Source organism: Sylvia atricapilla, chromosome 3 (genome assembly GCF_009819655.1).
Source record: "Sylvia atricapilla isolate bSylAtr1 chromosome 3, bSylAtr1.pri, whole genome shotgun sequence".
Lineage (NCBI taxonomy): Eukaryota > Metazoa > Chordata > Aves > Passeriformes > Sylviidae > Sylvia > Sylvia atricapilla.
This window is the reverse complement of record NC_089142.1, coordinates 30,319,205-30,343,857: the sequence shown is the minus strand read 5'-3', so window position 1 is coordinate 30,343,857 and position 24,653 is coordinate 30,319,205. Positions and strand designations below refer to the sequence as shown.

The following is a 24,653-nucleotide window of genomic DNA, read 5'->3' as shown; positions in this document are numbered from 1 at the left end:
GGGAATAAGACTGACAGCATTTAAAAATATTGTTTACAGGGAGCTTTTATGAAATGGCTGCCATTTCCATGCTAGAAAGAAATTTGTCAGTAAAGGAAGGAAACTCGTGCCTCCTGTAAGGAGGAGCATTTTTGCACAAGCCTGTAAACTTTGCCTTCTGCCCAACCTGAGCCTCTACTCTGCTGGCAGTACCGATGGGGAGTTCTGTAGTGCAAGATCAATAGCCCATTCCTTGTCTTTCTTCTGAAACAGACAAAGCATTCCAGATGGGGAGAAGAACAGTACATCATTCAAAACTTGCAGTGCAATGTGACAGAGTATCTTAAAGAATATCCCTAACAACTTCAGATATGTTAAAGCATTTCTAAAAATCCTCTGACTTGGCTAAAAGGGAAGATAGAACTGGTGGAAAGTTTTTTGCACATTCTGGATATAATGATATAGTTTTCTTTCCCTGCAAGTGCAATTTTTTAAGGTTAGAAACCTAATTTATATCAGTTATCATATAATGCAAGCAAGTTCCAAATATCTAAAATTCTAGCATTTCCTTCTAAGAAGACTCAGTTATCTTCAGTTATTATTTGACTTCTCAAATATTTCTGCACCGGCAATATTTCATGGAACAGCTCCCACTGCTTAATTAAAAAGGAATCCTTTTAATTTTGAATGATGATATGGAGGACCAGGAGACTTTCTAAAAACAATTCATTAAATGCACAATAATTATGCTGTTCAAAGGGCTGATCTTATTATAAATAGTAGCAAATTAGCCAGCAACTTTAGACGTCCATGAGAAAAAAGTAAAAGATGGTGACTCTGAATCTATGGCTTTAGTGTATTTTTAGGTACACATTTCTGTTATTTTATATATACCACATCCAAGAAGTAAAAACTATAAAATAAATTGCAGGTACATATGCTAGTATCTGGAACTGTAGACTAATGAGCTAAATGTCACACTTAATTGACTGTCTCCCTGCAAGACCATGTAGCACACATCACTTGATATATGTCTGATATTCCTTAAGGTCCTCAGAGGGTCCTGTGCCCCGGGAGGTTTCTGGGTATTGTTGTTGAGGGAGGTCACTGACAGGGGCAAAGGGTTAGAGGATGACAGCTGTTTTAGATTCAGGTATCTACAGGATAGTCCTGTATTTTAAAAAGCCATGAAGGATTTCCGTAGTAATGTTTCATAAAAATAAACTGTCCCTGAAATGTTTCAGGTTGGGTGCAAGTGGGTTACATGTGACTGGGAAGTTTTATGAGCATCCTCTCAAAATTAGTTTTTATCTCATTTGTATAGTCTTCACTGCAGATGAGGCAATTCAAAACCCATGCAAATCATACTTCTGTGTGATGCTCTGCTGCTGTTCCTCACAGAGCTAAGCTTAATAATCATTCACATGTGACCACTGAGTCCAGTGAGCAATTCTGCACAGCAAGTTCCTCAACAGGTATCATAAAGAAAGGGACTAAATAGTGGACTCATATGGCCAGGACTTCGGTTGGAATAAACTAAATAATGCCTCAAAACCAATGGCCTGTACTTATTTAGACAAAAATGACTCAGAGCTTAGATCAGAATGCCAGATCTTCCCAGTTAATTACAGTGACAATGGTAATAAATGAGAGCTCTGTCTGCTCTGTGGAAGGCAATAACAAGAAAATAAATCTCTTGTCTAGCACAGATTAATATATTGCTAATAAATTTCATTCGAACTTTGACAATGTGCAGCTTTACTTTGAATCAGCAATTTGAGCTTAGATGTAGAAGCAACTTAACCAAGGACTCCTGCCACATTAAGTGAACCTTATCCAAGGTCAAGCTGTTTACGCTACTGAAAGGAAAACTTGTCATTTTTGCAATACATAAATTACATAGTAGTAACTGAGGACATGGGGGCTGAAATGCACAATTGCATTCTTTCCATGGCTTTTATAATATACTCTACCCTGAGGATTTTGTGCAAGTACTCTGTAGGGAATGAAAGGCTAGAGGTCAAGTGAATGTATAATGTTTGGGGATGGTGCAAGAAATCAGATATTTCCTTAGAGAGTTCTTTTTAATTAATCAAATGAAATATGTTTGTAATATCTCCAGTGCTGAATGCTTTTGATGTTTTATTCAAAAAGCCACAAAATGTCTCTAGGTTACATTAAAGGCACAATAACTCATTCAGAGGCTCAGAAACATGGGCTGGTAGAAAACAAATATAAGAGGGTATTTCTGTCCTTCACAGGAAACTGCACACACACCATAATATTGGTTCATTGCTTCGGTTGTGGTGGTACAAGACTGGAGCATGATTTAAGCAGAAAAGGTTCTGTTCCTCTGAGAGTAAGGCAAGCAGAAAAAAAAAAAACAAAAAACCAAAAAAACAGGACAAGAACACCATTGTAACGGAGAGATTTTGTGTGGTTGAGTTTCTGTGGATGGATACACAACATACAGCAAGGCACAGGCAGAGTGCTTTAAGCAAGGTGTGAAATCACCTGCACTATTTAATGACTAGCACAGACTCTCTCATGGGGTTGGTCCTGCTGGTGGGTATTCTCCTGTTCTGGGCACCATTCCCCACAGACAGTTTGGCTGCAGCTTCCCTGTTTTTGTTAACAGGGACCAAAGCCATACTGCATGAGGAGGCCTTGGGGCTCACTTTGTGTACAGGTGCAAAGGGAGCTGTGAATGGCTCCAAGGCTTGGCAGCACCTTTGCCCGTGTGACATGGCATCCTTTTGGGGAAGGCTCTTCCATGACCCTATACAATCCTTTTAAAGTGTGTGCTTTGTAAAGCTTCACTATTTACCATTCTTGATTGGTGAAAATTTCCCTTTTATCTGCCTCATCCTGATAATTCCCTTTTAGGCTGATAACATAGATTGGAGATACAGCATTCTGGCACCTTTGTTAATTTGTGCCAAGTCCCCTCTTCAACAAGATTTCTGTAAGTTATGAACCACAAGTCACTGAGATTGCACATGTATGTAAAATCAGATTATGTAAGTCTTTATGTTCAGTTTCACTCTCCTGTGCCATTGTTAAATGCCCTAGAAAGCATCTCTAGTCAGGCCACCAAAGACTTCTCCAATCATCACACCTCTCTCAGGTTTGGATTCCATTTTCAAATTCACTTGTGTAACTAAAATAATTACTGCTGTTTTCAGACCCACTTTGTCAATGGCAATAAATGGTTTATAGACATTAGAGGATTGTTACTAACCATAAATAAAGCCATTTGTGCAATGGCTTTGGTCATACTGTTCTAAGGCTGTTATGCCAAAATCCTTTTGGGAGGTACCTGTGGCTGGCTTAAGTATTTTACTTGCTGCCAATAAATTCTCCTTCTATGATTTTAATATGCAGTGGGGGAGTGCTAGAGTGTTTGTTGCTGGGTAGCCTAAGAGGCAAGCTACTACATTTTCAATCAGGTTAGGCTTTTATCTACCCCCATGAGCTCCTGTCTGGACTAGAAACCTCCCCTTGCAGGCCAGTTTCTAATTGCTAATGCTGAGTTTCTCCAGCTGTCTCTTTCTGATGGTTTTGTCCCAGATTCCAGCCACGTCCTTACCAGAACTCAGTCAGCACTGCAAAATCTCTGTGTTGACCATCTTATTTGCTTTAAATCATTCTCACATGCTAACAAATTTCCTTCATTTTGGAACCCTCTCTTTATATATTTGCGTATTTTCTTTATTTTCACACAGAATTCAGAGATGCAGAGCATTTACAACTCCAAATCCCATACAGTAAAATGTCTTCTGTCTTCTATTTTGGAAGAGGAAGTTCATAGTAAGACCCTATTTTTTTCACTGATACAAAGTTTTGACACTAAACTGGGTGTCCAGCACGATGTTGTCATGTGGTCTTGTAAAGGTCTCTTGTAATGTAATGTCTTCTCCCATCAAACACCCTACAGAGATGTAGGAATCACCAGAAGGACCAGCTGTTCAAGAGTACTGTTTTGCGCCCAAGATTTCACCCAGAAAAATTTGGCTTCTAGTTTTGGCTTGACAATTGCCCTGCCAAAATTATTAATTATTTGGCTGGAGAATACCTCAAGGAGGAAATTGGAGGATCTGGCAAGCAAGAGATAAGAATAATATGCTGCAAATACTGTTTTTTATCCAATGAAAAATGCAAGATGTTCTAAATTAAATACACCATCCTGAGATCTTTTTCACTGAGCTGTCAAATGCAGAAAGCATCAAACTATGAAAGAAAAGTAAGAAAAAGAAATCAAGGGTAGTAGTGCCCCACTTTTCCTGCAAATTTTGGGTAAGGCAGCAGAGAGCTGTCTCTCAGCGGTGAGCACACTGGACATCTCTCTAATCATACTTGTCCTAGAAGTAGTTGGATGAGGTCCCAGAATGGAAACTTGGCATTTGCCTAAAAGCTGGAGACAATGGAACTGTTCCTTCTGCCACAGATGAGAAATTGGTTGTATCTGTTGGCCCCAGTTCATAAGGGTGGACTAGTAGCTGGAAATCACTGACCAGGAAACAGGTTGTGCTCACCCTGAGGAGCGGGAAGATCTTCAAGGGTTTACGCACAGCCATGAGTGCTCTGTTGTTGTTACTGTCTTTTATCTACAGATATACCCAAGGTGCTGTTTATGCCACCTTTTCCGTGCGAGGGAAACCATCAGAGGCAGCACAATCTGCTTGTGCACATCGTTGTTATTGCACAGGGTAAAATAGGGGACGTGCTGAGGAAATGTTTCTATGATAATTGGGCTGATGAGAAATGAAACAGGTGCTTCAGTGAGGTGCAGGCTGCAGAGCTGGGGCCAAAGTGAGCCACTGATTCTCTGAGAAAGCACTCAAAAAATAACTTTATTCTTAGGTCACTTCCAGGCACAATATGACTTACAGGGGTTTAACCTATGAAATTACTCCTGATGCAGTTTGGGGAAGATACTTTTGCTTTATAAGTGATTATGTAGAACGCCTAAATTTAGACAGGATAGCTTCAACCACTATGCTGTCCAGAGCATTTCTCACTTCCCATTGTGGCCTTGTCTGAGCTTCACATCAGTGTGAGACCCAGGCTAAGTCACACAGCCCTTGTGATGCAGCTGCCATGGGACATAAGCTAGGGCCTGTGCCCCAGGATGGAGACAGGAGTGGATAGCAGTGGACAGTAGAGTGGAGCATCCTGGTTGCTGATACACCCCAGCAGCTCACTGTACCACAAATTAGGAATCTGTGCATCTGAGACATATTCATGGGGGAGGGCTAGCCTGGAATGATGACCTTAGCAAATACCATTGGTTTGTCTTGGTTGCCGTCCAGGAAATGCTTACTTACCCAGGCTTTTCCTGGAGAAATCTGTTGTGTAGAACATCCTCACTGAGGGATGGGGCACTGCAGTTCAATCAGTGTTTTGCAGCCTACAGGTTTGTGATAATATGTGCTCATAAAAAGGAAGCGACATCAACATTGCACTTCTGTCTAATTAGTCTTACCACAATTGTTGGATGTAGCATGCCTGATTGCCACTGTAGAAAGAGGTTGTACTTTCCCACTCAGGCAGGGTCACTGCATTCTGTGGTAGTCAACCAGTTGACTTCCCTTGTTTTTCACATGGGGGATACCACAAAAAAGAACTAAACATTCATAGATGGGGAAATATGGAATGGAGAAACCCAAACCAAAATCCACTGGGGAAGCAGTACCCTCAGCGCCATGTGAGTGCACCTTTCAGTGCTGGACCTGTCCCATACAGGGGTCAGTTTCACCTGGTTCTCTCAGCTCCTGCCTGTTTAGGGGGCTGCTGTCAGCCAGTTTGGTGCACCTTGCTTAGAGCAGTCACTGTCTTTGTTTTAGCAAGCTTTGTCAGATGAAGATCTTCGGTTATTGGTTAGTTTAATCCCAAACTGGACTTCAGCTAGAGAATGGAGCAGCATAGGAGACAGCTTGAGGGAATGCCTGTGCTGCCTGCCGCAGGTTCAACAAGCCATTTTCACCAGGATCTGCCTCTTTACATTTTAGGCATGCTCCCTACATCCAAAATGCCCTATAGAAAGCAATACATAACAGCAATAACACTGGTTTTGTTTGCTAAATCTATCTGCCTTATCAAGCCAGATAGAACCCAGTAAAACTTAAAGCACGCAGCAGTGTATCCTTTGGAGATCGCATCACCAGTGCAGGTACTGGGATGCAGTCCCCTGGGACTCCTCTGCCTAAGGGAGCCATTCTGCACAAGCTGTGCTCTCGGCTGGCAAATGGCAGACAATGCTGGCTGTGCTGTGTGGACCACCAACAAGAGGCACCACCAGCTGAGCTCAGCAGTGGGAGAGGGGCCATGACAGAGGAGCTGGTACAGCCAAGTCCCTGGGATGCCTTTAGTCCACAGTCACTTTTCATACTGACTCCTTTTTTCCACCAGTTGCCCCCTATGCACCACTGACATGATTTCTTATTAAAAAAAAAATCACATTATTGGGCTCTGTGAAGTAGACTATAGTTGGCTTGTGTCTCTGGCCCCAAACAACAATTTTTTCTATCTTCTTAAAATGTGTACAATCACTGTGCAGGAGTGTGAGCAGGCTGGGAGCAGCGTGCAATGGCAAACAAGGGGTGGAAAACTCCTACCATCGACCATGGGCTTGGGCTGGGAGCTCTTGAGCCGCAGCGAGGGCCTGAAGCGGGTTCGGTCATTGAAGCTCCAGCTCTTCTGGACTTTGGTGGGGCTGCCCTCGGTGGCAATGTCAGCACTTGGTGACCGGCGATCCCCGACTGAAGACTGCCTGTTTTTTATACTTTGACCTCGTGGGCTGGCCATCCGGACCCGCTCCTTAAAACTTAGCTTTTGACTGTGAGAGAGAGAAATACGTTTTATTTCAAAGTTAATTCAATCCATGTCTTTTTTCTATTGTATGGTTATTGAAAATAATGTGTAAAATATCTCACTGGCATGAATCTGTTTCTTACACACTTTTATTTTCATTGAATATATTTTTATTTTCATTGAATATAAATGGAACTGATTTGATGTAATTGTTTTTTGATAGAAGCATTAGCATTGGCAGTCTATCATACAGTACAGAATAAGCTTCTAAAGGAAATTAAAAATAACAAATAGAAACAATTTCACCCAATTATTATACATTTATCTCTATGATGGTTTTCTATTCCTTGAACTTGAAGTAGTTTTGTTTCCATCTTAGTCAGCCAAGCTCAGTGCCATATCTGGCCATATCTTCAGATAAACAAAACCAAAATGTATTTCATTGCCACTGCATGCCATGTAGTATTGTCTGGTTTGTTTGTTGTTGTTGTTGTTGTTGTTTTCTTTTTTTTTTTTTTTTAAGCAGGCAAAAATACTGTTAATGTATATTCATGCTTTTTCAGGATGTGGCACTTTGAAATACACATGTATTTCATATGCATGATTAGTGATCACTCATATCCAGAATTCCTTGTTAGAGCACTTACTTGGACAAGACAAAACCAAAATTAACAAAATATCCAAGGAACAGTATGATGAGTGATTAATGGAAATGATATGCTGTGGAGTCCCTAAAGTCATTGCTGAAGATTAAGCTGGGGGCTGACTATGTGCAGGTGGTACTGGACAGGTACCAAGTGCAGCCAAGCTCATGACTCTGTCTGCTGCATCAAGGGTGACCTTCTGGTCTTATGGTTGACCAACTCTAAGGTTTTTTTTCCCCTACTGTGCTTGTAATCCTCTCCTCAAGCCAGCTAAATTTGGGATCTGTAGAGTTTTTATTTCCCAAACATATCTGATGAACATCCTGCGGTCAGTGTGACTATCTGCCTATGCTTTTTCGTTATTTAACATTTTTGCCTTTGTTTGTCTCTTCCTGTAGCAGAAGACACAAAGGAGAAACAGAGAAGGAGTCTGATACCAAGGTCTGGAAACCGTGTTTTATATACAAATTTAAATTGCATTGATTGAGCAAGGGTATGGTCACCCTGATCAGTGGTCCTGTTCTTTCAAGGGGAGAGATGATGGGGGGAATGCAGTGTCTGTCCATGGTGTGGGGTTACTGGGACTAGTAGTCCTACAGCCCTGGTGTTGGCTTTGCAGGGGGGCTTTTAAAACACCTTTAGCAAAGACTGTCTACCTGAAAATTATGGTGATTCTTGAAGTTAAGACTTTCTAGTACTCTCAAGGTCTTTGCATTTAATTTCAACACACCCATAAGACATTTTGAACAGAAACAAATCCTGCGGATAATTATGGCTAATATGGACTATATGGTTCTTAGATGTTTAACCTACTGCACTCTGAAAATGCAGCGTTAATATGTGATTATATGAAATGGAAAGTAGTTATAAACCTCTGTGGATGTGAAATGTTGAGATAAACATGTCTTTGTCCATGCACAGCAAGCGTAGCATTTCAGTCTGAATACAAACATCACTGAGAGCAGAAAGGATGCAGTTTGTTGCAGGCAAAACACATGCTGGGATGCTTATTATGTGATAATTTTCAAGAATACTAAAAAATGAGCACATCAATAGAAAGATTATTAGATAAATGTATTTCCGTATGGCATGTTGGGTTACTTGAAAAAATACCTTTACTATAATTTCTCAATGTAATCCCCTTCTTTCCTTGCCCAAATAAGCAATTGTTGAAATAAATGCATCACAGTGATGAAAATGTTATCTATTTCCATTGTAAATTGTTACCCAGTGGTGTGGCATAAGCAATACAAAAGACCCAGAGAACCTAATATTTGAAAGAAAAGTGAGTTCCAAAATTTAATTTTGAATACAAATTACATTTCAGGACTGAATTATATTTCAGCTTAGGAATCTTTTGCATTGTACAACAATGAAAAATATAAACTGTAAAATATTCATTAACCACATTATTACATTGTCATACAGAACGAGGACAAGAATCAAACCCGAATTCTTATTATAGATATTATTCCTACAAGTGTCCCCCTTTCTCCTTTTGTTTAACTCCCCTTACGGCTCAAATTGTACTTGCAGTTGAAAAATGAAGTCAAATGATGCTTCTTGCCTTTTTTTTTTTAATTCTCCCCCCCCAGTATTAGAGTTAATTTTTTTCTGGACAGATCTCTTCCTGCTGCACTAATAAAAAATGAAAGGAAAATGGATAGAATAGCCATTAAAACTATATTTATAATCATATTAATTCCAAAATAAAAAAGAAAATTTAAAACCAAAATCAAAACAGCACATGTGTTGTTCTGTCAATTAATTTGTATTCATGAAAGCAGTCTGCCTTTAAATGAATGGTGGACATGGTTATTTATAAAAGCTGAATGGTACACAATGACTACTTAACCTGAGTATCTTTAGTTCTCCAAATCAAAGCAGTGAGGCAATAGTGAAAGAACAGTAGGCATTTTATCTGTAGTATAGACATTTTTCAAAAGTACAATGCTGAGAATGAAAATATTAATGTAAACTGCAGAGCTTATACTTAAAAAATCAAGTCAAATCTGCTTTGTAGCAATGAAAATGTACTGGCATGCCAGGGGTCCATGCAGAGGGTGCTGCACTGTGAAGAGAAACACAGCCCCTGAAGGAAGCAGGGTTTGAAAACTCTCTTTTGCATCTTGAGATGCATACCCAAAGAGACTAGTTACAGCAGTTCTTCGCTTCTTGGATCCCTGTTCCTGCTTTGAGACTGGTGGGAAATGTTCCTGAAGTCACTGGGTCCTTTTCAGCACAGGCATAAACTGTGTGACTGACAGTGGAGAAGAAAGGTTGGGAGAAGAAAGCTTGTGCTTGGGAACACACTGTCATGGGGCTCTTCTATGTATGATAAATAACAGATCATGAAGGAGTAACTGAATCAGAGCACTTTGAACATACCCTGACCAAAGGGGCTTTTCCCCAGAGTTAAAGTCTCTTTCCTTATAGGATAGAGCCTAGTTTCTGGCTCTGGATTCTTTGTTGCAATAGCAGTAAAGATGGTTTTAAAATTATAGAATGAAGATAATCTTACACCATTCAAGTATCTTTGGACATTCTGCATTCAAATCAATAGCCAGTGACTCCTTTAGGGCCCTTTATTCTGATTTAATGCTGGTTGTATCTGCACTGGCTTGTGTGTGCTAAAAATCCTTCAAATCTTGCAGGTCCTGGCCTATTATATTTTTCTCTTTCACGTTTCCTCCTCTCTTTTTACATGGTATCCAAAGGAAATCCCTTGAATCAATGTAAACCTGTTAATGACCATTGAATATTCATGTATCTCCATAAGTATTCACAAATTTTAAGTTGGGTGTTTGTCCAAAAGGCAAAAACCATGAGAAAGAAACAGGAAAATAAAGTTGCACAAGTTCCTAAATCAAAACTAAATGACAATGATCTGAGAGATCATCTGAGTTGTCTCCAGTTATCTCTGCATTCCTTTAGATGTGCATCTGTCCATTATTTCTTGTACTTTGTATGACTGATAATCTGGCCCAACTGGTTGACATACATTTTTGCTTCCTATGACAGTCTTCCCTGGCAATGGCAATGTCTTTGGACCTATCACTCCTCTGTTCTTGCTGGAATGCATTCTTATGGATAACACTCGAGCTTTGAAGCATCTTTTAGTGGAGATCAATTATAACTGGCAGCTGTAGAAAAGGAAGTAAAATACTTTTTTGTATTTGTCTGCCTTCTGAAAGGTCAGTTGTAGGATCTTAGGACTCATTCCTCCCATTGCATGCCCAAGGCACTCACTTCCCTAGGATAGCAAATGATTTTCTAGTTTTTATTTCTTCGTTTTCAAATTCTGCCTTTCCTGCCTTTGATTTAGGAAGGAATGGGTGTGTAGGAACACTAGAGGTCACTATAGTTTCACTGCAGAGGGAAGGATCACTTTCTGCCGGTCCAAATGACTACTCTGGATCAGAGTTTGTTTTAACTGACAAATGCATACAAACCTTTGCTCGCTCTGTCTTCCACGGACCATCTCCCTATACTTTATTAGCAGAGCATCTCCTTCCTTCCCAGTCCCACTCCCCCATTTGCCTGCCACCTTCCTACATTTCTGGTAAAGTTAAACTTCTGCTCTCCCTCAGCTTCAGACCTGCAGCTCTACTACTTGCTACTAGTCACAATTTACAGCTTGTTATTCAGCTTTTCATACTGAGCCAATTGGTGGAAGCAAAAATAGGAAGAAATTTAAATGAATCAGAAATAACTGGAGGGCCTGAGGGTGAGGAAGAATGCTTGAGTCTTGAGACAGAAGCTAAAACTGCCAGAAATTATTACCTATGGCAAACAACAGCAAGTAGATGCACGTGCCAATACCTATAAATACAGGTGCTGATTCTTACTAATACTTACAAATACTTTTACTGAAATTAAGCTAAGCTGATCAAATGCAAATGCAATGGATAATACTGTGAGACCTAAAGTTCAAGCATTCAAGACTTTGCCACCAGTCTCATGCTAGGACCACGAACGCAAGAAATTAAGTGTTATATATCATACCCTCAATAAGCAATATCAAGAATTTCAGGCTATAGGATATTATGGTTCAATTTTCAAATAGAAAAAGTAGACATTCAGGCTGTTTGTGCATTTTTTCCTTTTCCAAAACAATTTCTAAATGAAGAGAAACTATTTTGATCCTAATTTTCTGTAATCAGTTTGTACTTCTAATGTCTTCTACATTATTTTTAATAAGTAAGAAAAAATGCAATCAGCTTGAGATATGAATCATAGGCTTCTTCCCGTAAGATTCATCTATTTAGGAATTATCATTTTTTGGTAAGAGACACAATTTCCACAGAATACAGCTGAAGCAGATGCTTGATTTCACATGCATTCTTCTACCTTCCAGTACAGGATGCAGGCACATCATCCACAAGCTGTGTCCAAGCGGATTCTTCTCAAGAACAATTGCACATTTTGACTGTTGCAGTTGCCTAGCATATTATAGCTTAATATTCTCCACTAATTATTAGATGGAGAAATCAACTGCCATGATTATAAAAATCCTCTTGGACTTGGGGAAATGGCTTTACCCAAATATTCAACCTCAGTTTTAGATCTCCACAGGGTAATGCATTCCAAAAGTTGAAGTCTCAGGCAGAGAAGGGGAATAGGGCTTTGTAAAACCGTGGGGTGCTGCACACTGCAATTGTCTGGCTGGATGAGTTTGAAACAATTGGTGTTGCTGCCATTGTGTTAATGGCACTGCAGGCAACAAGCAAAAAGGGACTTACAAGCACTTAAAAACAAATAGGAAGCATCATTGGAGAAGTAAGGAACTTTAAAGCACTAAGGAGGGGAAGTGAATGAATCATGCACCTGATGTTAGTTGGCATTCTCAAACATCATGTGAATAGGCAGGATGCTGAATACCTATTTTTCCGAGGGGTGTACATCCTGAAGAGCTTCTGTTTATTACTACAAAGCTTACTAGGAGTGAGGGGAGATAGAGGACTCTGTTACTAAGCATTCCAGTGCTAGGTAAGGGGTTAGGTTTTCCACCTCAAGTTAGATTATGCATCCTTGGCAATTTCCTTTTTATATGGTGCATGCAGAGTGTTTACATTAAATCTACTTTTAGTAACAGATGTGATACAGGAGGTGAAAGAATTCTGTAATATAATTCACTTGTTTCCCTCAGAACAGGACTGAGTTTTCCCCCAACGATCTTATACTGACAAGACTGCTCCTTATTGCACCAGAGAGAATTGTCTGAGTAGGGAATGTATATTCAGCCTCATGAGTTACGAGACTAGATAGGTGACATTCATCCTTTGCAGACACCCAGTGCATGTCCTACACACAGTTTAAGACTGATTATGCTCTCCGTATGTCACAAGATTCATCCAATCCTGATCTACTTTCCTGCACAGGAGCTATTTCAGCCATGTTGTATAACTGAACAGAAATAAATATTGTTTGTTTTCAGTGTGTGCATTTGCAGATATTAAGAATTTAACATGTAGACTTTTAAAAGAACTTGCACAACTCTGGAACTGATCTATAGAAATATCTCATTTATAACCTGGGTACCCCAGAGAGGTTGTCTACTAATTCTTTGATAAATGATTAATTAGAATACTTGTGTGTAAAATTTTGGGAAATACAACATACATATTTTTATTAAAATCAATCTGAAGCTACAGCCCCATAAGCACAGCTCTCTCAACTCAAATGCATAGCAACATTTAGTCACCTAATGAAAGGCTGTAGGTCTATACATGACAAAACACAAGAATTAATTTCTGCAAATAAGTCAGTTTGGTAGGAAAGAAGATAATGAACTTTTCCCTAACACGAGTTTCTTTTCACTGTTATTACAAGAGAATATAGAGCAAAGAGCATGTTCACAATGCAATCCAATGTACTACTTGTGCAAACGTGTCTTCATTTAAAGAGTGAAACAAGAAGCTTACTTAGTTCACATAGCATCCCATGCAAGTCACTTAGCATCACAGTAAGAAACAAGTTAAGTAGAAAAGGACAGTTATCTCAAAGTATATTGCAGAAGTTTGCATTTACATCTTTGCCAGAGAAGACCACATGCACCACATGTATAGTCAGTGATACAAATATACAGGGATATATCAGCATAAGAGCAATAAACAGGCACTGACAAAACACACCTTCTTTTAAAAGGCACTGAGTGGTCTGTAGGGTTTTTACTTTAGAACATGATCTCAGAAGTTAACTTCATTTTTACATATACACTAATTTGCAGCAGTGCACATATTAGTTAATTAGTTTGCTCTGAAGGAGCAAACATCTTCCATTCAGTGAAAATAAAGTGAATAAATCTGGCTAAATTGTTGACTTCTTTTAAAGCCACAATTGTTATAATTAATATGGAGAACATAACAGCTGGCTGTTTGGGCTTTTGGGTTTTTTTTTTTTTTTCATCTAGTTTCTAGTTATTGTGAGTAAATTTGTCTCTCTTAGTGCTTGTAGGTACTACTGGGAATAACCTCTCCCCTCTGCACAAATCCCAGTTCTGGAGGGATGTACTAATTTACTGGCAACTTCTGTGTCACCTTTAAAAAAGCCAGTTTAAAATGCTGCTGTCAAAAGACTAGGAAATATAGCTGGTGAGTGCAAGAAGTTTGGATCCAACTATAACAGATTAATGAGATTAATATGTTGCTAGCAAGCCTGTGGAGGTAATGCACACAAAAAGACCCAGAACTGATAGAGCAAATCCTGTCCCCTTAAGTTACAGTGACACTAACAGCAGTTACATTGCTTGGAGGAAAAGGTCGGAGTCAGGTGCCAGAGGAGCAGTCTGGGAAATGGAATGGACATGGGTAATTGATGTGAAGGCTTCCATCCCTGACTGAATAACCCAGAAGCATTTGTGAACCACAGTACAACTCGGGGCTGGATGTGTTTCAGGGGCTGATTTGTCATCAATACCTTTTTCCTTGGGTTTTCAGCATTTTCTGCTGGGAGGTAAAGGTTGCTATTCTCTGAGTGCACTGATATTGCAGTGCTGGCTGCCAAATGCCTGCTGATTCCCACCCCTAACGAGTTTCTGGGATAGAGTAATTTCTCTTACAGCCACTGAGGCCTTTCCTGTCCCTAAGGATTCGGGCCATCAGTACAGCAAAGACCAGCGTTTTCTCCCACTGCCTTAGGACATGCCTCTCCAGAGCTCTGTTTACTCAGTGAGGACAGCCCTGGCAAGGCTTGGTGCTGCCAGCCGTAGGCAGTCAGTGCTCAGCTGGGTGGAATCCCTAGGCTGAGCCCACCTGTGCTCCCGGGTGACAGCTGTGGGGTTTTCTCCAGCAGAGATACCAGTCTGGCTCCTCTGCTTGAACTGAGCCATGGGGGAGGGCAAGCCATGCAGCCAGGAGGAGGTGAGACACTGCAGTGCTGCTTTCCTCCCATCTCCTATGTCCCAAAATACTCCTTAGGAGGGGATGATAGAAAAGTTAGAAAATGTAGAGGCATGGCAGTGAGGGAGCCTTGAGGATGCTTCTGTGGGGCAAAGGTGAGATCCAACCAGCCCCATGAAAGGGTTCTCCCTGCAATGGAGGGCTGGTGGGCTTTTTCACATCACCAAATTAAACTATATATTTGTAACTTCCACTGCAATTCTTGCATCGATTTCATGGCAGATGCTGAGACTGTGTTCTTGTCCAGGAGCTGGGTCATGGGAGGCTGGTCCACTGGCTGCTCTGCCACTGTTCAAAGTGAGCCCCTCAAAGCTACAGCATGTTAGATGTGTAAAAATTGCCCGTTTTCCCCATGGAAAACTGGGACAAAGAAGCAAAATTCAGCAGCATATGAATTTAAAAAAATCCAATTTGTGATTATTATCCATCAACGGTTGCAGTTCATTGAACCTACTGTACAGAACCCAAGATACCTAAAAGCTATTAGGAAACAGCAATTTCACAGATAAAAGAAATAAAAGAAGCTACAAACCTGCTAGAAGATTCCCCTTGTTCTTTTCTTCAGGTCAGGGAGTGGAAGGGAAAAACATACTTGTTATGCAGATAGTAATCACATTACTTAGTTACAGATGATGTTATATGTGTGATAAACATAAATGAGAATGTTAATTAGTGTACAAAACACACATTACATTGCAGCCACAAAAACATTCAAGCAAGACTCATAACTACAATGCTTCTGGAAAAGAAACTTTTCAGGTTTTTAACACATGCATAACATGCTTTGTACATACCACTGCAGACTGAGTTGGCAAAGCACTTAGGCAAAATGCATTGCTGACACATATATAACAGAAAGCTGTAGTTTCTTATTAGATAAGGTTTTTCTGGTAAGTAAAAAGTATAAATATGCCTATTTAAAATAAGAAGTAGATGCACTTTTGAGGGACAGTCATATTTTAAAATATTTTATGTGGGATACAGTTTCATTATTTATGTAATTTTCTATCCATCCATCCATTTATACTAATGTTGCTTTCAACCTGTTTGTATATGTAAAATATCAATACTTCACATGACTTTTAATCTAAAAGCTCCTTTTAGTGTGGAGCAGTTTGGAATTACAGTTATGGTAATGGATTACTTATGGCTCTGTTCTTGTCAACTCTTTGAAATTCAAAGATCAGCTTTGGATACCCAGCCAAATTTTTTTTTGGCTGAGCTCTTTGGCACACAATTACCTTTTTACTGTCATGTGGATGTTCATCACCCAGCTTTGAGAGAAACCACTAATTCTCTTGCACTGTCTGCAATTAACAACAGTTAAAATGCTTATCAGAGCTTTCCCATAAGGCTCTTAGCGCTCTCCTTTTTGATCTTTATCAAGTGTCTTTTACTTCCTGATCTGTGCCCCGTATTTAATCAGTCAACTTTCTGCCTTCTGCTAAACCTTTTACTGAATTATTGAAAAGTCTTGGGCTGCCAGTGCTCTGTGAATTCTCACCCAAACTAGGATATCAAATGTTTCCTGCCAAACTGTGGCAACAGGTCTTTTGAGTCATCTTCCACTGTCTGTATGTATGACTGCATATATAGTTTACCCTAAGGAAATACTGAATATATCAGAAATTATGACAAAAAGGAGCAAATTCCCCAGTGCATTCACCTGCAAAATATCACAAGTCACTCTTTCTTTGGAAAGGTGGATCAGCAGCTACAGCCTTATACAGAGGCACAGGCATAAACATACCACTGAAGGAACAAGCTCTGCATTAAACTCAATATTTTTCTCCTTAAGGATAATTTGGAATGAGGTGAATCATTAACCATGATGCATGAGTGGGTTGTTGGGAAAGTGTTTCTAATTCCTGTGCATTTCTAAGATAAATAGCAATGATTTGTGTTTGTTCCAACATGATATTGATCTAATTTGTTAGTTGAAATTTTTAATGAGAAGACTTGAGAGGACTAAAGACAACAAACCAAGACGAAACAAACAAATACTGGTTCTCTATAAGCTTGAACAGATATCAGAAACAGCACCAGCTGCCATATTTGTACCTACTTTGTAGGGCTGCAGGTATGCAAGGCCTTCAAATGAGGCTTCCAGGTAGCAATGGAAACCGATTTCTCATCAGCAGCATAGCTACGCCATACACACTACGTGCAGGAAATGTGGTAAAAAAAAAAAAAAAGGCAAGAGGGAGTAGGGGATGAAACAAAAAATTGAAAAGCAGATTAGTAACCAATACAAGTTGTATCTTTCTCTTATCATTCATAGCACTGATACATGCCTGAGGGGAGGAAGAATACTTTCATAATATCGCCAGGTGGCTGCCACGTTTGTTCGGCTGGCGTCGGTAGAATAAAACCGCCAGGAAGCCTGGTATGGGGAAACAATAGAAAAGCACAAAGGAACCAAGAAAATGAAGTGACAATGCCACCACACTGACTATGGAGTATGGGGATTTTGCTCAGACCAGGATGTGCTTGGTTAGGCTGATTCAGGAAACACCAGTACGAACCGACCAAAACTTCTGCGAATCCCAGTACACCCCTTATGAGGTAAGATAAGAGTTACTGGCTCTGTGAAAGCACCAGAAGATATTCAGCACATAAAGGTGCTCAGAACAGCATTGCAGTGATTTATTTGTGAGAAGTCCATAGGGGACACCCTTGGATTTGTCACACAAACTTGCAGTCGGACGTAAAGAAAATGTCATAATACATTCTGCAAATCATAATGAAAAACACACAAAAGGCACTTAGAAGAAAAGAGAAGCATTCTCTGTGGTTTGAAACATTGTTAAATGTTTAAAAACACAAAATGAATAATTTCAAAGGTGAGTGCCCAAAGCATAGCATTCAAAATGTATCCATTGTTTAGATTTATAGTGCATGCAGATAGTAAGATGAGCCTTGGTTCTACAAGCTGGGACATGCTCCCTGGTGTCAGCATAACTATATTAATTTGTACTAGCTGAGCATCTGTGCTTCCTGTATATTGTCAACCACTAAATGTCATCTATGTATTCTTGTATGGAATCTTATACCCTGTGTTTTCCTACTGTATATCTCCCAGAAACACACCCAGGCTTCATTAACAGATGGAGAACCTGTTACTCACTTTGAAAATTGCTTCATTGGTTGATCATTCTCGTTGTCAAAAATTTCTGCATTATTTTTAATTTGAAACTCTTTGGTTGATTTTGGCTTATAGCCAGAGTTACTTATTATGTTTCTGTCTGCTACATTAAATGGTCCAGTGGGTTTCAAGACTTCCTCTCTGAGCTTCTGTCTTCAAATAATTCTCACACTAAATATTTCTTATAAGCTAAAGAAATTGACAAAAGTATACCCATTTGAAAGATTTCACATTTCTACAGCTATCTTTAGGTCAGGTAAAGGCTCTAGCAAACAGTCTATCTGTGGCAACAAATGAGTTAGCACAGACTAATTCTACAGTGTTAGTGGTTAGAAAATAGACATTTCCCTGATAAGGTAGAGACAATTTAAAAAAACCTGGGCACTGTTATAGTAGCCAATGATGTGCAGTTCAGACACATCCTGCATTTATGAACATGAAATTTTCTCTAGTCCTTGACCCATTTTTTCCAAATTTTTTTTTTGCTTTCTCCAATATTCCAGCCTCACTTACAAACTGATGCTGAGATGCTGAGTTTATCAACTAATAAGTAGCATATTAGTATGAGCATCATCATACACAGTGGGACTATCAATCTTCTCCTTGTTATGTTTATGATTCTGTATCCAAGGACTTTAATAAAATCAGGTGTAGTAACATACTGGGAACTTGTATGAAGTTCTTGACCCTTCTTTCCCAGTCTTTCTCCTCCATATTTCTCATGCTTCATCAAATCCTTTCCCAATTCACTAATACTGGGATAGAGACATCTTGTAATAATCTGGATTCAGTTTCTAGATTAAGTTTGTGTTTGCTGTATTAAAACATTTGGCAGTAATCCTTTCACCCTAAAAGTCACCCAGATTGTCCTCAGTTTTGTTCCTGCATACCTGTTGTCATATTTCCTATTCTGCCAGGCCTTGTGCCTTCAGAAAATATCTTTACCAGCAATTTTATATTAATTTCTGGAACACTGAAAATGTTGAAAATGTAAATGAACATGTAAATGCTGAACAGCCTTCATCATGGGATCCTACAACAAATGTCTTCCTTTCACAATGACTTTGCCCACTAAGAGTCACTCTCCAAAATCAGGCAGGTAGCTACTCTTAATCTATTTTGCATGCTGTATTACTAATATTTTGGTTGAATTGTCATATAATAATAATAAGAGCTATATTCAAAAGGTAAAACTATTATGTGTTTCCTCTGGCAACCAATCTTGGAAAAATAGATGAGAATATATGTGTTAGAAAATACACCAAGCAGTCATTCTAAACTAGACACAAAAGGAATGGAATTATTTTTGTTAATTATTCTAACAAATATTAAATTTGAAATATTTAGTATTTAATAATGACTGAACAGTAAAAATGGAAAAAATTTATTAACTTTAAGAATGCTTCAAAGACAGTCTGATATCTCTCTGTACTTAGCATGGAACTCTAGCATCTTAATGCTCAGCTTCTTTATTTGGATTTATGATTTCAAAAATAAAACCCGGGATACATGGTGCACATAGAATACTTGGCATCCCAGAAAAATAAACTAGGAAAAATCTCTCTAGGAGATTATTTCCCCCCTTTTTTTTTCAGTGCATCGAGTAGAGCAAAGCTTGGTGCACAACGATTCTTTAGAGTATTTTATCAGCTTTAACTAGGACTGAAAGTTAAGGAAAAAAGCCAATGCAAAACAGCTGCCTAAAACAAACCATGCCACTTTTTGTTGATTTGCACCATCACATCAGAACAACTTCAGACAATTTCAGACATTTTGAAATTGTTAGTGCCTACATTTCCAGCTTTTGAATTGACTAATAGTGAAAGCAATTCTCTGGGCAGGACACTTTTAATCTTCACCAAGTATATCACTCACTGAAATACTCTAAATCCTGTAGTAGATGAAAAGTAGCTTAATATAGGCGAGAGTGCTGTGCTGTCAGTTGGGTTTGTCTAGGGATCAATTCTCTTTTTCCAAACAGCTTTCTGACTGCAGGCATGCATTTGGCATCCTTGTCTCTGTTTCTTAAAATGGATAGAAGAACAAAAACTACACACAGAAATGCTATATACAGTTTGTCTTGATGATCTTAAAGGTATTTTCCAGCTTAAATGAATCTGTGATTCTGTACAAAATTATGGCAACATATAGCAGTCACTGAACACAGTTATTTCATGAAACTAACCAATCTGTGAAATACCATTTCCACAAAACTTTCCAAATGGAAAAAAACCCCCAAAAAATCCCCAAAAAAACCTTGTTCCAGTATGTACTTTAAAGTGTGATTATCTTTTTGGTGATTTCATATTTACCTGAATTAGACTTGCAGCTGGATTCCTTCTTTTCTCAAAGTGTTTCTGACGATGCTGTTCCTGCACTTTCAATGCAAATCCTGAGCCAAGGATGCCCTGCAATATCATTTTATCAATGTGGAGGGAGTCTTTTAACAAATATACATCATCAATTACAAAGATTTTTTGAAGATGCTACACCATACGGTTGCTTCAGATAACACATTTATGACCAGTATATGACAGTAGATGGCACAGAAGCAGTTCCCCTTTTCCTGGTGAAACAGGAAATTCCGTACATAACATCTCTAGTGCTACCAATGACCATCTATCCCACCCATTGCCTGGGTTTGTGCTACACTATGTTCCTGCAACTACCAAGACCATAGAGATAGATATATATTTATAAAATCAAGCAGGGATATTCAGAAGAATTTGAGTCAGGAATGAGGAAATGACCGGCTGACATATGCCAGATATATATGGACATCAAAGTCTGCATCTGCAGTGCTTACTGTAACTTTTGATTTTAGAAAAGTTAAAAAATGCATTACTTCTCAATCTTTCCCATTAAATAATACCCACTGTTCATTCTGTGAGAATTATGAAAAAGGTGATTATGAAACTTCTCCTCTTTAAGCCTTTTACCTTTGAGTAAGATAAATTTGATTCTAACTTGAATAGATCCAAGGACCGAGGACTCTTGACTCACAAGGAATGTAATACTTTTGCTGGACATGCATTACAAGGAAGAATACTTCCACTTGATTCTTACTCAGGATAAAATACTATAAGTGCAAAAGTTTGCTACATGCCTCTTGTTTTATGGACAGATTCAGCAAAGGAGTATTTATGAGGAAAACTAGAATCTGTACATAGATATGACATGAGGAGCAAAAGTTGTGGCATCTCTAATATGTAAGGGTATTCATCCTTTCATTGTAGTGCTGGTAAGACTAGCTTTCTCGTTAGTGGTGACTAGGTGACAAAAGGAATTAATTAGAGTAGATGACAATAAATGTCAAAGATTCACAAACAGGTAACAGGTTATAATTATAATGCATTTTAGTGTGTCAAAGAGACTGAAACATTCTTTGTAGCTAGAGCAAGAAATAAATGCAGTGCACCAAATGATTAAATGCTGTTGACAAATGCTGACTTTTAATCTTGGTTTATCCATATGGTTGAAAATAAATGAAGTATTATAACATCTACGTTTTATAGTGATCTATAGATAAAGTATATAAGTATTAAATCATCAAAGGACATAGCGCTGGAGACAACACAAAAAATACAAATGCCACTTCTCATTTCATGCTTACTCAAAATGAATTTAAAAAAAAAAAAAAAAAGAGATTCACTCACAAAAATGTGAATTTATTTCTGAAGCTACACTATATTTTAGTCATTAGATAATTCTCATTTCTATTAGTCTCTTGAACATTGATGGAAAAAACATAAATAAACTGTAATGCTTATTTACAATTATTCACAGAAAATGATAGTTGTGTCTTTTGCATTCAACAGCATTAACTATTATTTGATTTAAGGCCTTCTACTACTCTGTTGGTAGCATGAACATGGCCATACAAAACAAGCTATTAGAAATACCTAATTTTTTCCAGTATAATCTAAGTTAGAAAAAACATATAATGTGCTCTTTTTTTTGTTTTGTTTTGAAAGATTTGAAAAAAAAGCAGCAATATACTAGTTGCAATTCATAACAAAAGGTAGGATTTTTAACTCTACGCAGTAGTATGTTACCTAATTTAGGGTCATTTCCCAGTTTTGTCCATGTCAGAGAAACTTCCCAAAACTAAAGCAAGGACACCAAACCTTTTATTTGGATTTTGAGTAGCAATTTACTGGTGTTGCTGAAAAGCAAAAAGCCTTAAACAGTTGTTCTTCATACAGATATCTTCTTTCAGCTTTTTGAATCATAACAGTGGCAGGACTTCTAGGAGTTTTTATTAATTTTTATTAATTTTATAGGCATACTTACAGCAGGTAATGCAAAGAAAGAAATGCCAAGTAGAGCAAATCCCGCAGAAAGCAACCTTCCGAGCCAAGTAAGAGGAGTTTTATCTCCATAGCCAATGGTTGTCAATGTGATCTAAAAAGAAATGAATGAACTATGTGGTTTACCAGAAGTCACTGACAGATTAGTTGCAGATTATTTACATTGCATGAAGCAGCATTTCCACTAATTAATCCAAGACATCTGAAACATATATCTGTTTCTAAAAAAATGAGCACAAATATACTAACAGTGACACTTTTCTGCAAAAATGTAATACTGTTTATGACTAAATAAAACTGAAATAAATAATAAATGTGAGAAAAACACCTAAATAAGCAATAAGTTTAAAAATAATGAAAAATTATCTTGATCTCAAATTTGAGGCGAATGGTAGGAAATTCTACAAGTTGGGCAGGAAATAAGTGTTCTTTACCATAGATATGAAGGTGTTCCACCTATTTCCTGCAGGAAACTATAACTGTATGTATTTGTCTAACTAAACAAATATAAATTACATGGAAATAATACTGGAAAAATATAGGAGGGAAGAAGATGATGCTTGCAGGTGATATAAAGTCAAAGAAATTGCAAGAAGCAGCTGCATTTTCTGCAAACTCATCAGTACATTTGAAGCAAATTATTGTCTGAAACACAAAAATCAGTAGTCAAAACCTGGGAGGAAATTTAAGTAAAGTCCTTTGCCCTTCCTCCTGACAGGCTCAGACACACCTATATCACTCCTGACATGAAGGTCTGAAGGTTACTATGCAGCAGCAGATGCAGGGGTGCCTCAGGCTGTCGGACCACATTAGCTCAGACCTACCTGTGGACAGGTTAAAAAGAAAGGGGAGGCAGGTTTTAGTGCAGGTGGGAGGGCTCACTCACCACTGGCCATGGGCAACGCGGCCACTGAGATAATAGAACGTGGTTGGAGCTCATTAAGAGCATCTTGAAGGCAAAACATTAGTCTGAGGTCTTTCCCTGACCCAAAGAATTGCCCTCCAGGCTATTTGTGACCCAGGAAGCACAGCAATCCCATACCTGGGGAGCGGACTGGCAGCAGAGCTGTGTCTGTGTGCTTTCCCAGAGTGCAGACCTGTGCGGCTGCCTGGTGTGGGCAGCTGCAGGAGGTGTGGGCAGAGCGGAGGATTCCCGAGGGCCGGCTGGGAGGCTGCGGGGCGCGTGCTCAGGCAACGGCACACCATGTTAAAGGACAAAGATAGACAACAGCAGGCTGAATGCCAAGGACTCTGGGGCCTGTTATTAGGGAGAACATGTGCATGGAGAATTATTTTACATCGTGTACCAAATGTGGGCAAGTTGAGGCTTAGCAAATATTCTGGCAGCAACAGATTCTTCAGGAAATTGCCTTCTAGAGACATTATTTTGCTTCCAGCTTCCTCAAAGTTCATTCCTAGGCAAGACGGCCAAAACAATTCTATTTAATGTCAGGGTCACCACGGGACAAAAGAAGGAAAGTCTTTTGGAAGTAATTAGATTTCAACTATTTAGGACTCTGTAGATAGTAAACAGTGCTTTTAATTGCTCCCATTGTTGGGAACAAGCTGCGAGTGTAATTTACCCTCAGAAAGCCACAGAGACTAAGAGAGAGACGAATTCAGGCTGCAGCTGAAATTTCAAGTGGTTATCAAGTCTCAAGTTTTGTAACACTAGCCTGGTCACAGACACATCACCTTGCATGCCTATCAGATCTCACTTCACTTGCTCCTCTTCACTTTCCTGCCCCATCTCCTCCTCTGAGCCTTTTCTAGACTCTTTGGCAAGCCAATGCCACCCAGGAAGGGACAGAAAATGATCCACATTTCTGCGTGGTTTGTTTCTGCTGCTTTGGTCCGTTGCGTCAGCTCACAGATGCGCCTAACAAGCTCCAGAGCCTGCACAAGGCAGTGAGAGACTGAGATGGAGTAAGAAGGAGGAAGGAACATGAGAATGCAACTCTCTTTTCTGGCAGAGATGAGCTGGTGCAGCCATGGTCTTAGCCTGGCAGAGGGGCTTGATTTGTTTGCTGAAGAAGATAATCACAGCTCTTCACATCGGAGGGCAACTGCAGAACAGTTTGAGGCTATTAAGAACCCAAGAGGAATGGAACACTTGAACAAATGAATCCCTGAATAAAAGTTCCTCAAAATTTGTTTCCAGGCCAGTTATTGCAAAGCAGTTTGGAGCTCTGGAATGAGCCCACTTTCTTGGCTTCCATTCAGCTCCCTATCTGTGCCAGTCGCTGGAAAGTACAGAGATATCTCCTGTCTGGGCTGATGAGAGGGAAACAGAACCAAGTGTCATCTGCATATTAATGATATTGCCACCTAACTGTATTCCAAAGAAGTCAGAGATAAACTT

The 24,653-nt window shown here is 39.1% G+C and overlaps 1 protein-coding gene across 2 annotated transcripts in view; it reads right to left on the bottom strand.

The window, feature by feature from the left end:
- The window catches only part of KCNQ5 (potassium voltage-gated channel subfamily Q member 5), a 277,646-nt gene that overhangs the window by 17,590 nt on the left and 235,403 nt on the right, over positions 1–24,653 (bottom strand). Inside the window, exons 6-11 of one of the 2 annotated variants that reach the window (XM_066315020.1) lie at positions 22,275–22,385; positions 20,294–20,389; positions 16,902–16,996; positions 15,369–15,395; positions 12,318–12,374; positions 6,597–6,817 (exon numbers count right to left, since the gene is read on the bottom strand). In XM_066315020.1, coding sequence (XP_066171117.1) covers positions 6,597–6,817; positions 12,318–12,374; positions 15,369–15,395; positions 16,902–16,996; positions 20,294–20,389; positions 22,275–22,385 — 607 coding nt within the window. The remainder of the gene's footprint in view (positions 1–6,596; positions 6,818–12,317; positions 12,375–15,368; positions 15,396–16,901; positions 16,997–20,293; positions 20,390–22,274; positions 22,386–24,653) is intronic. The other variant, XM_066315019.1, reaches the window with a different exon arrangement.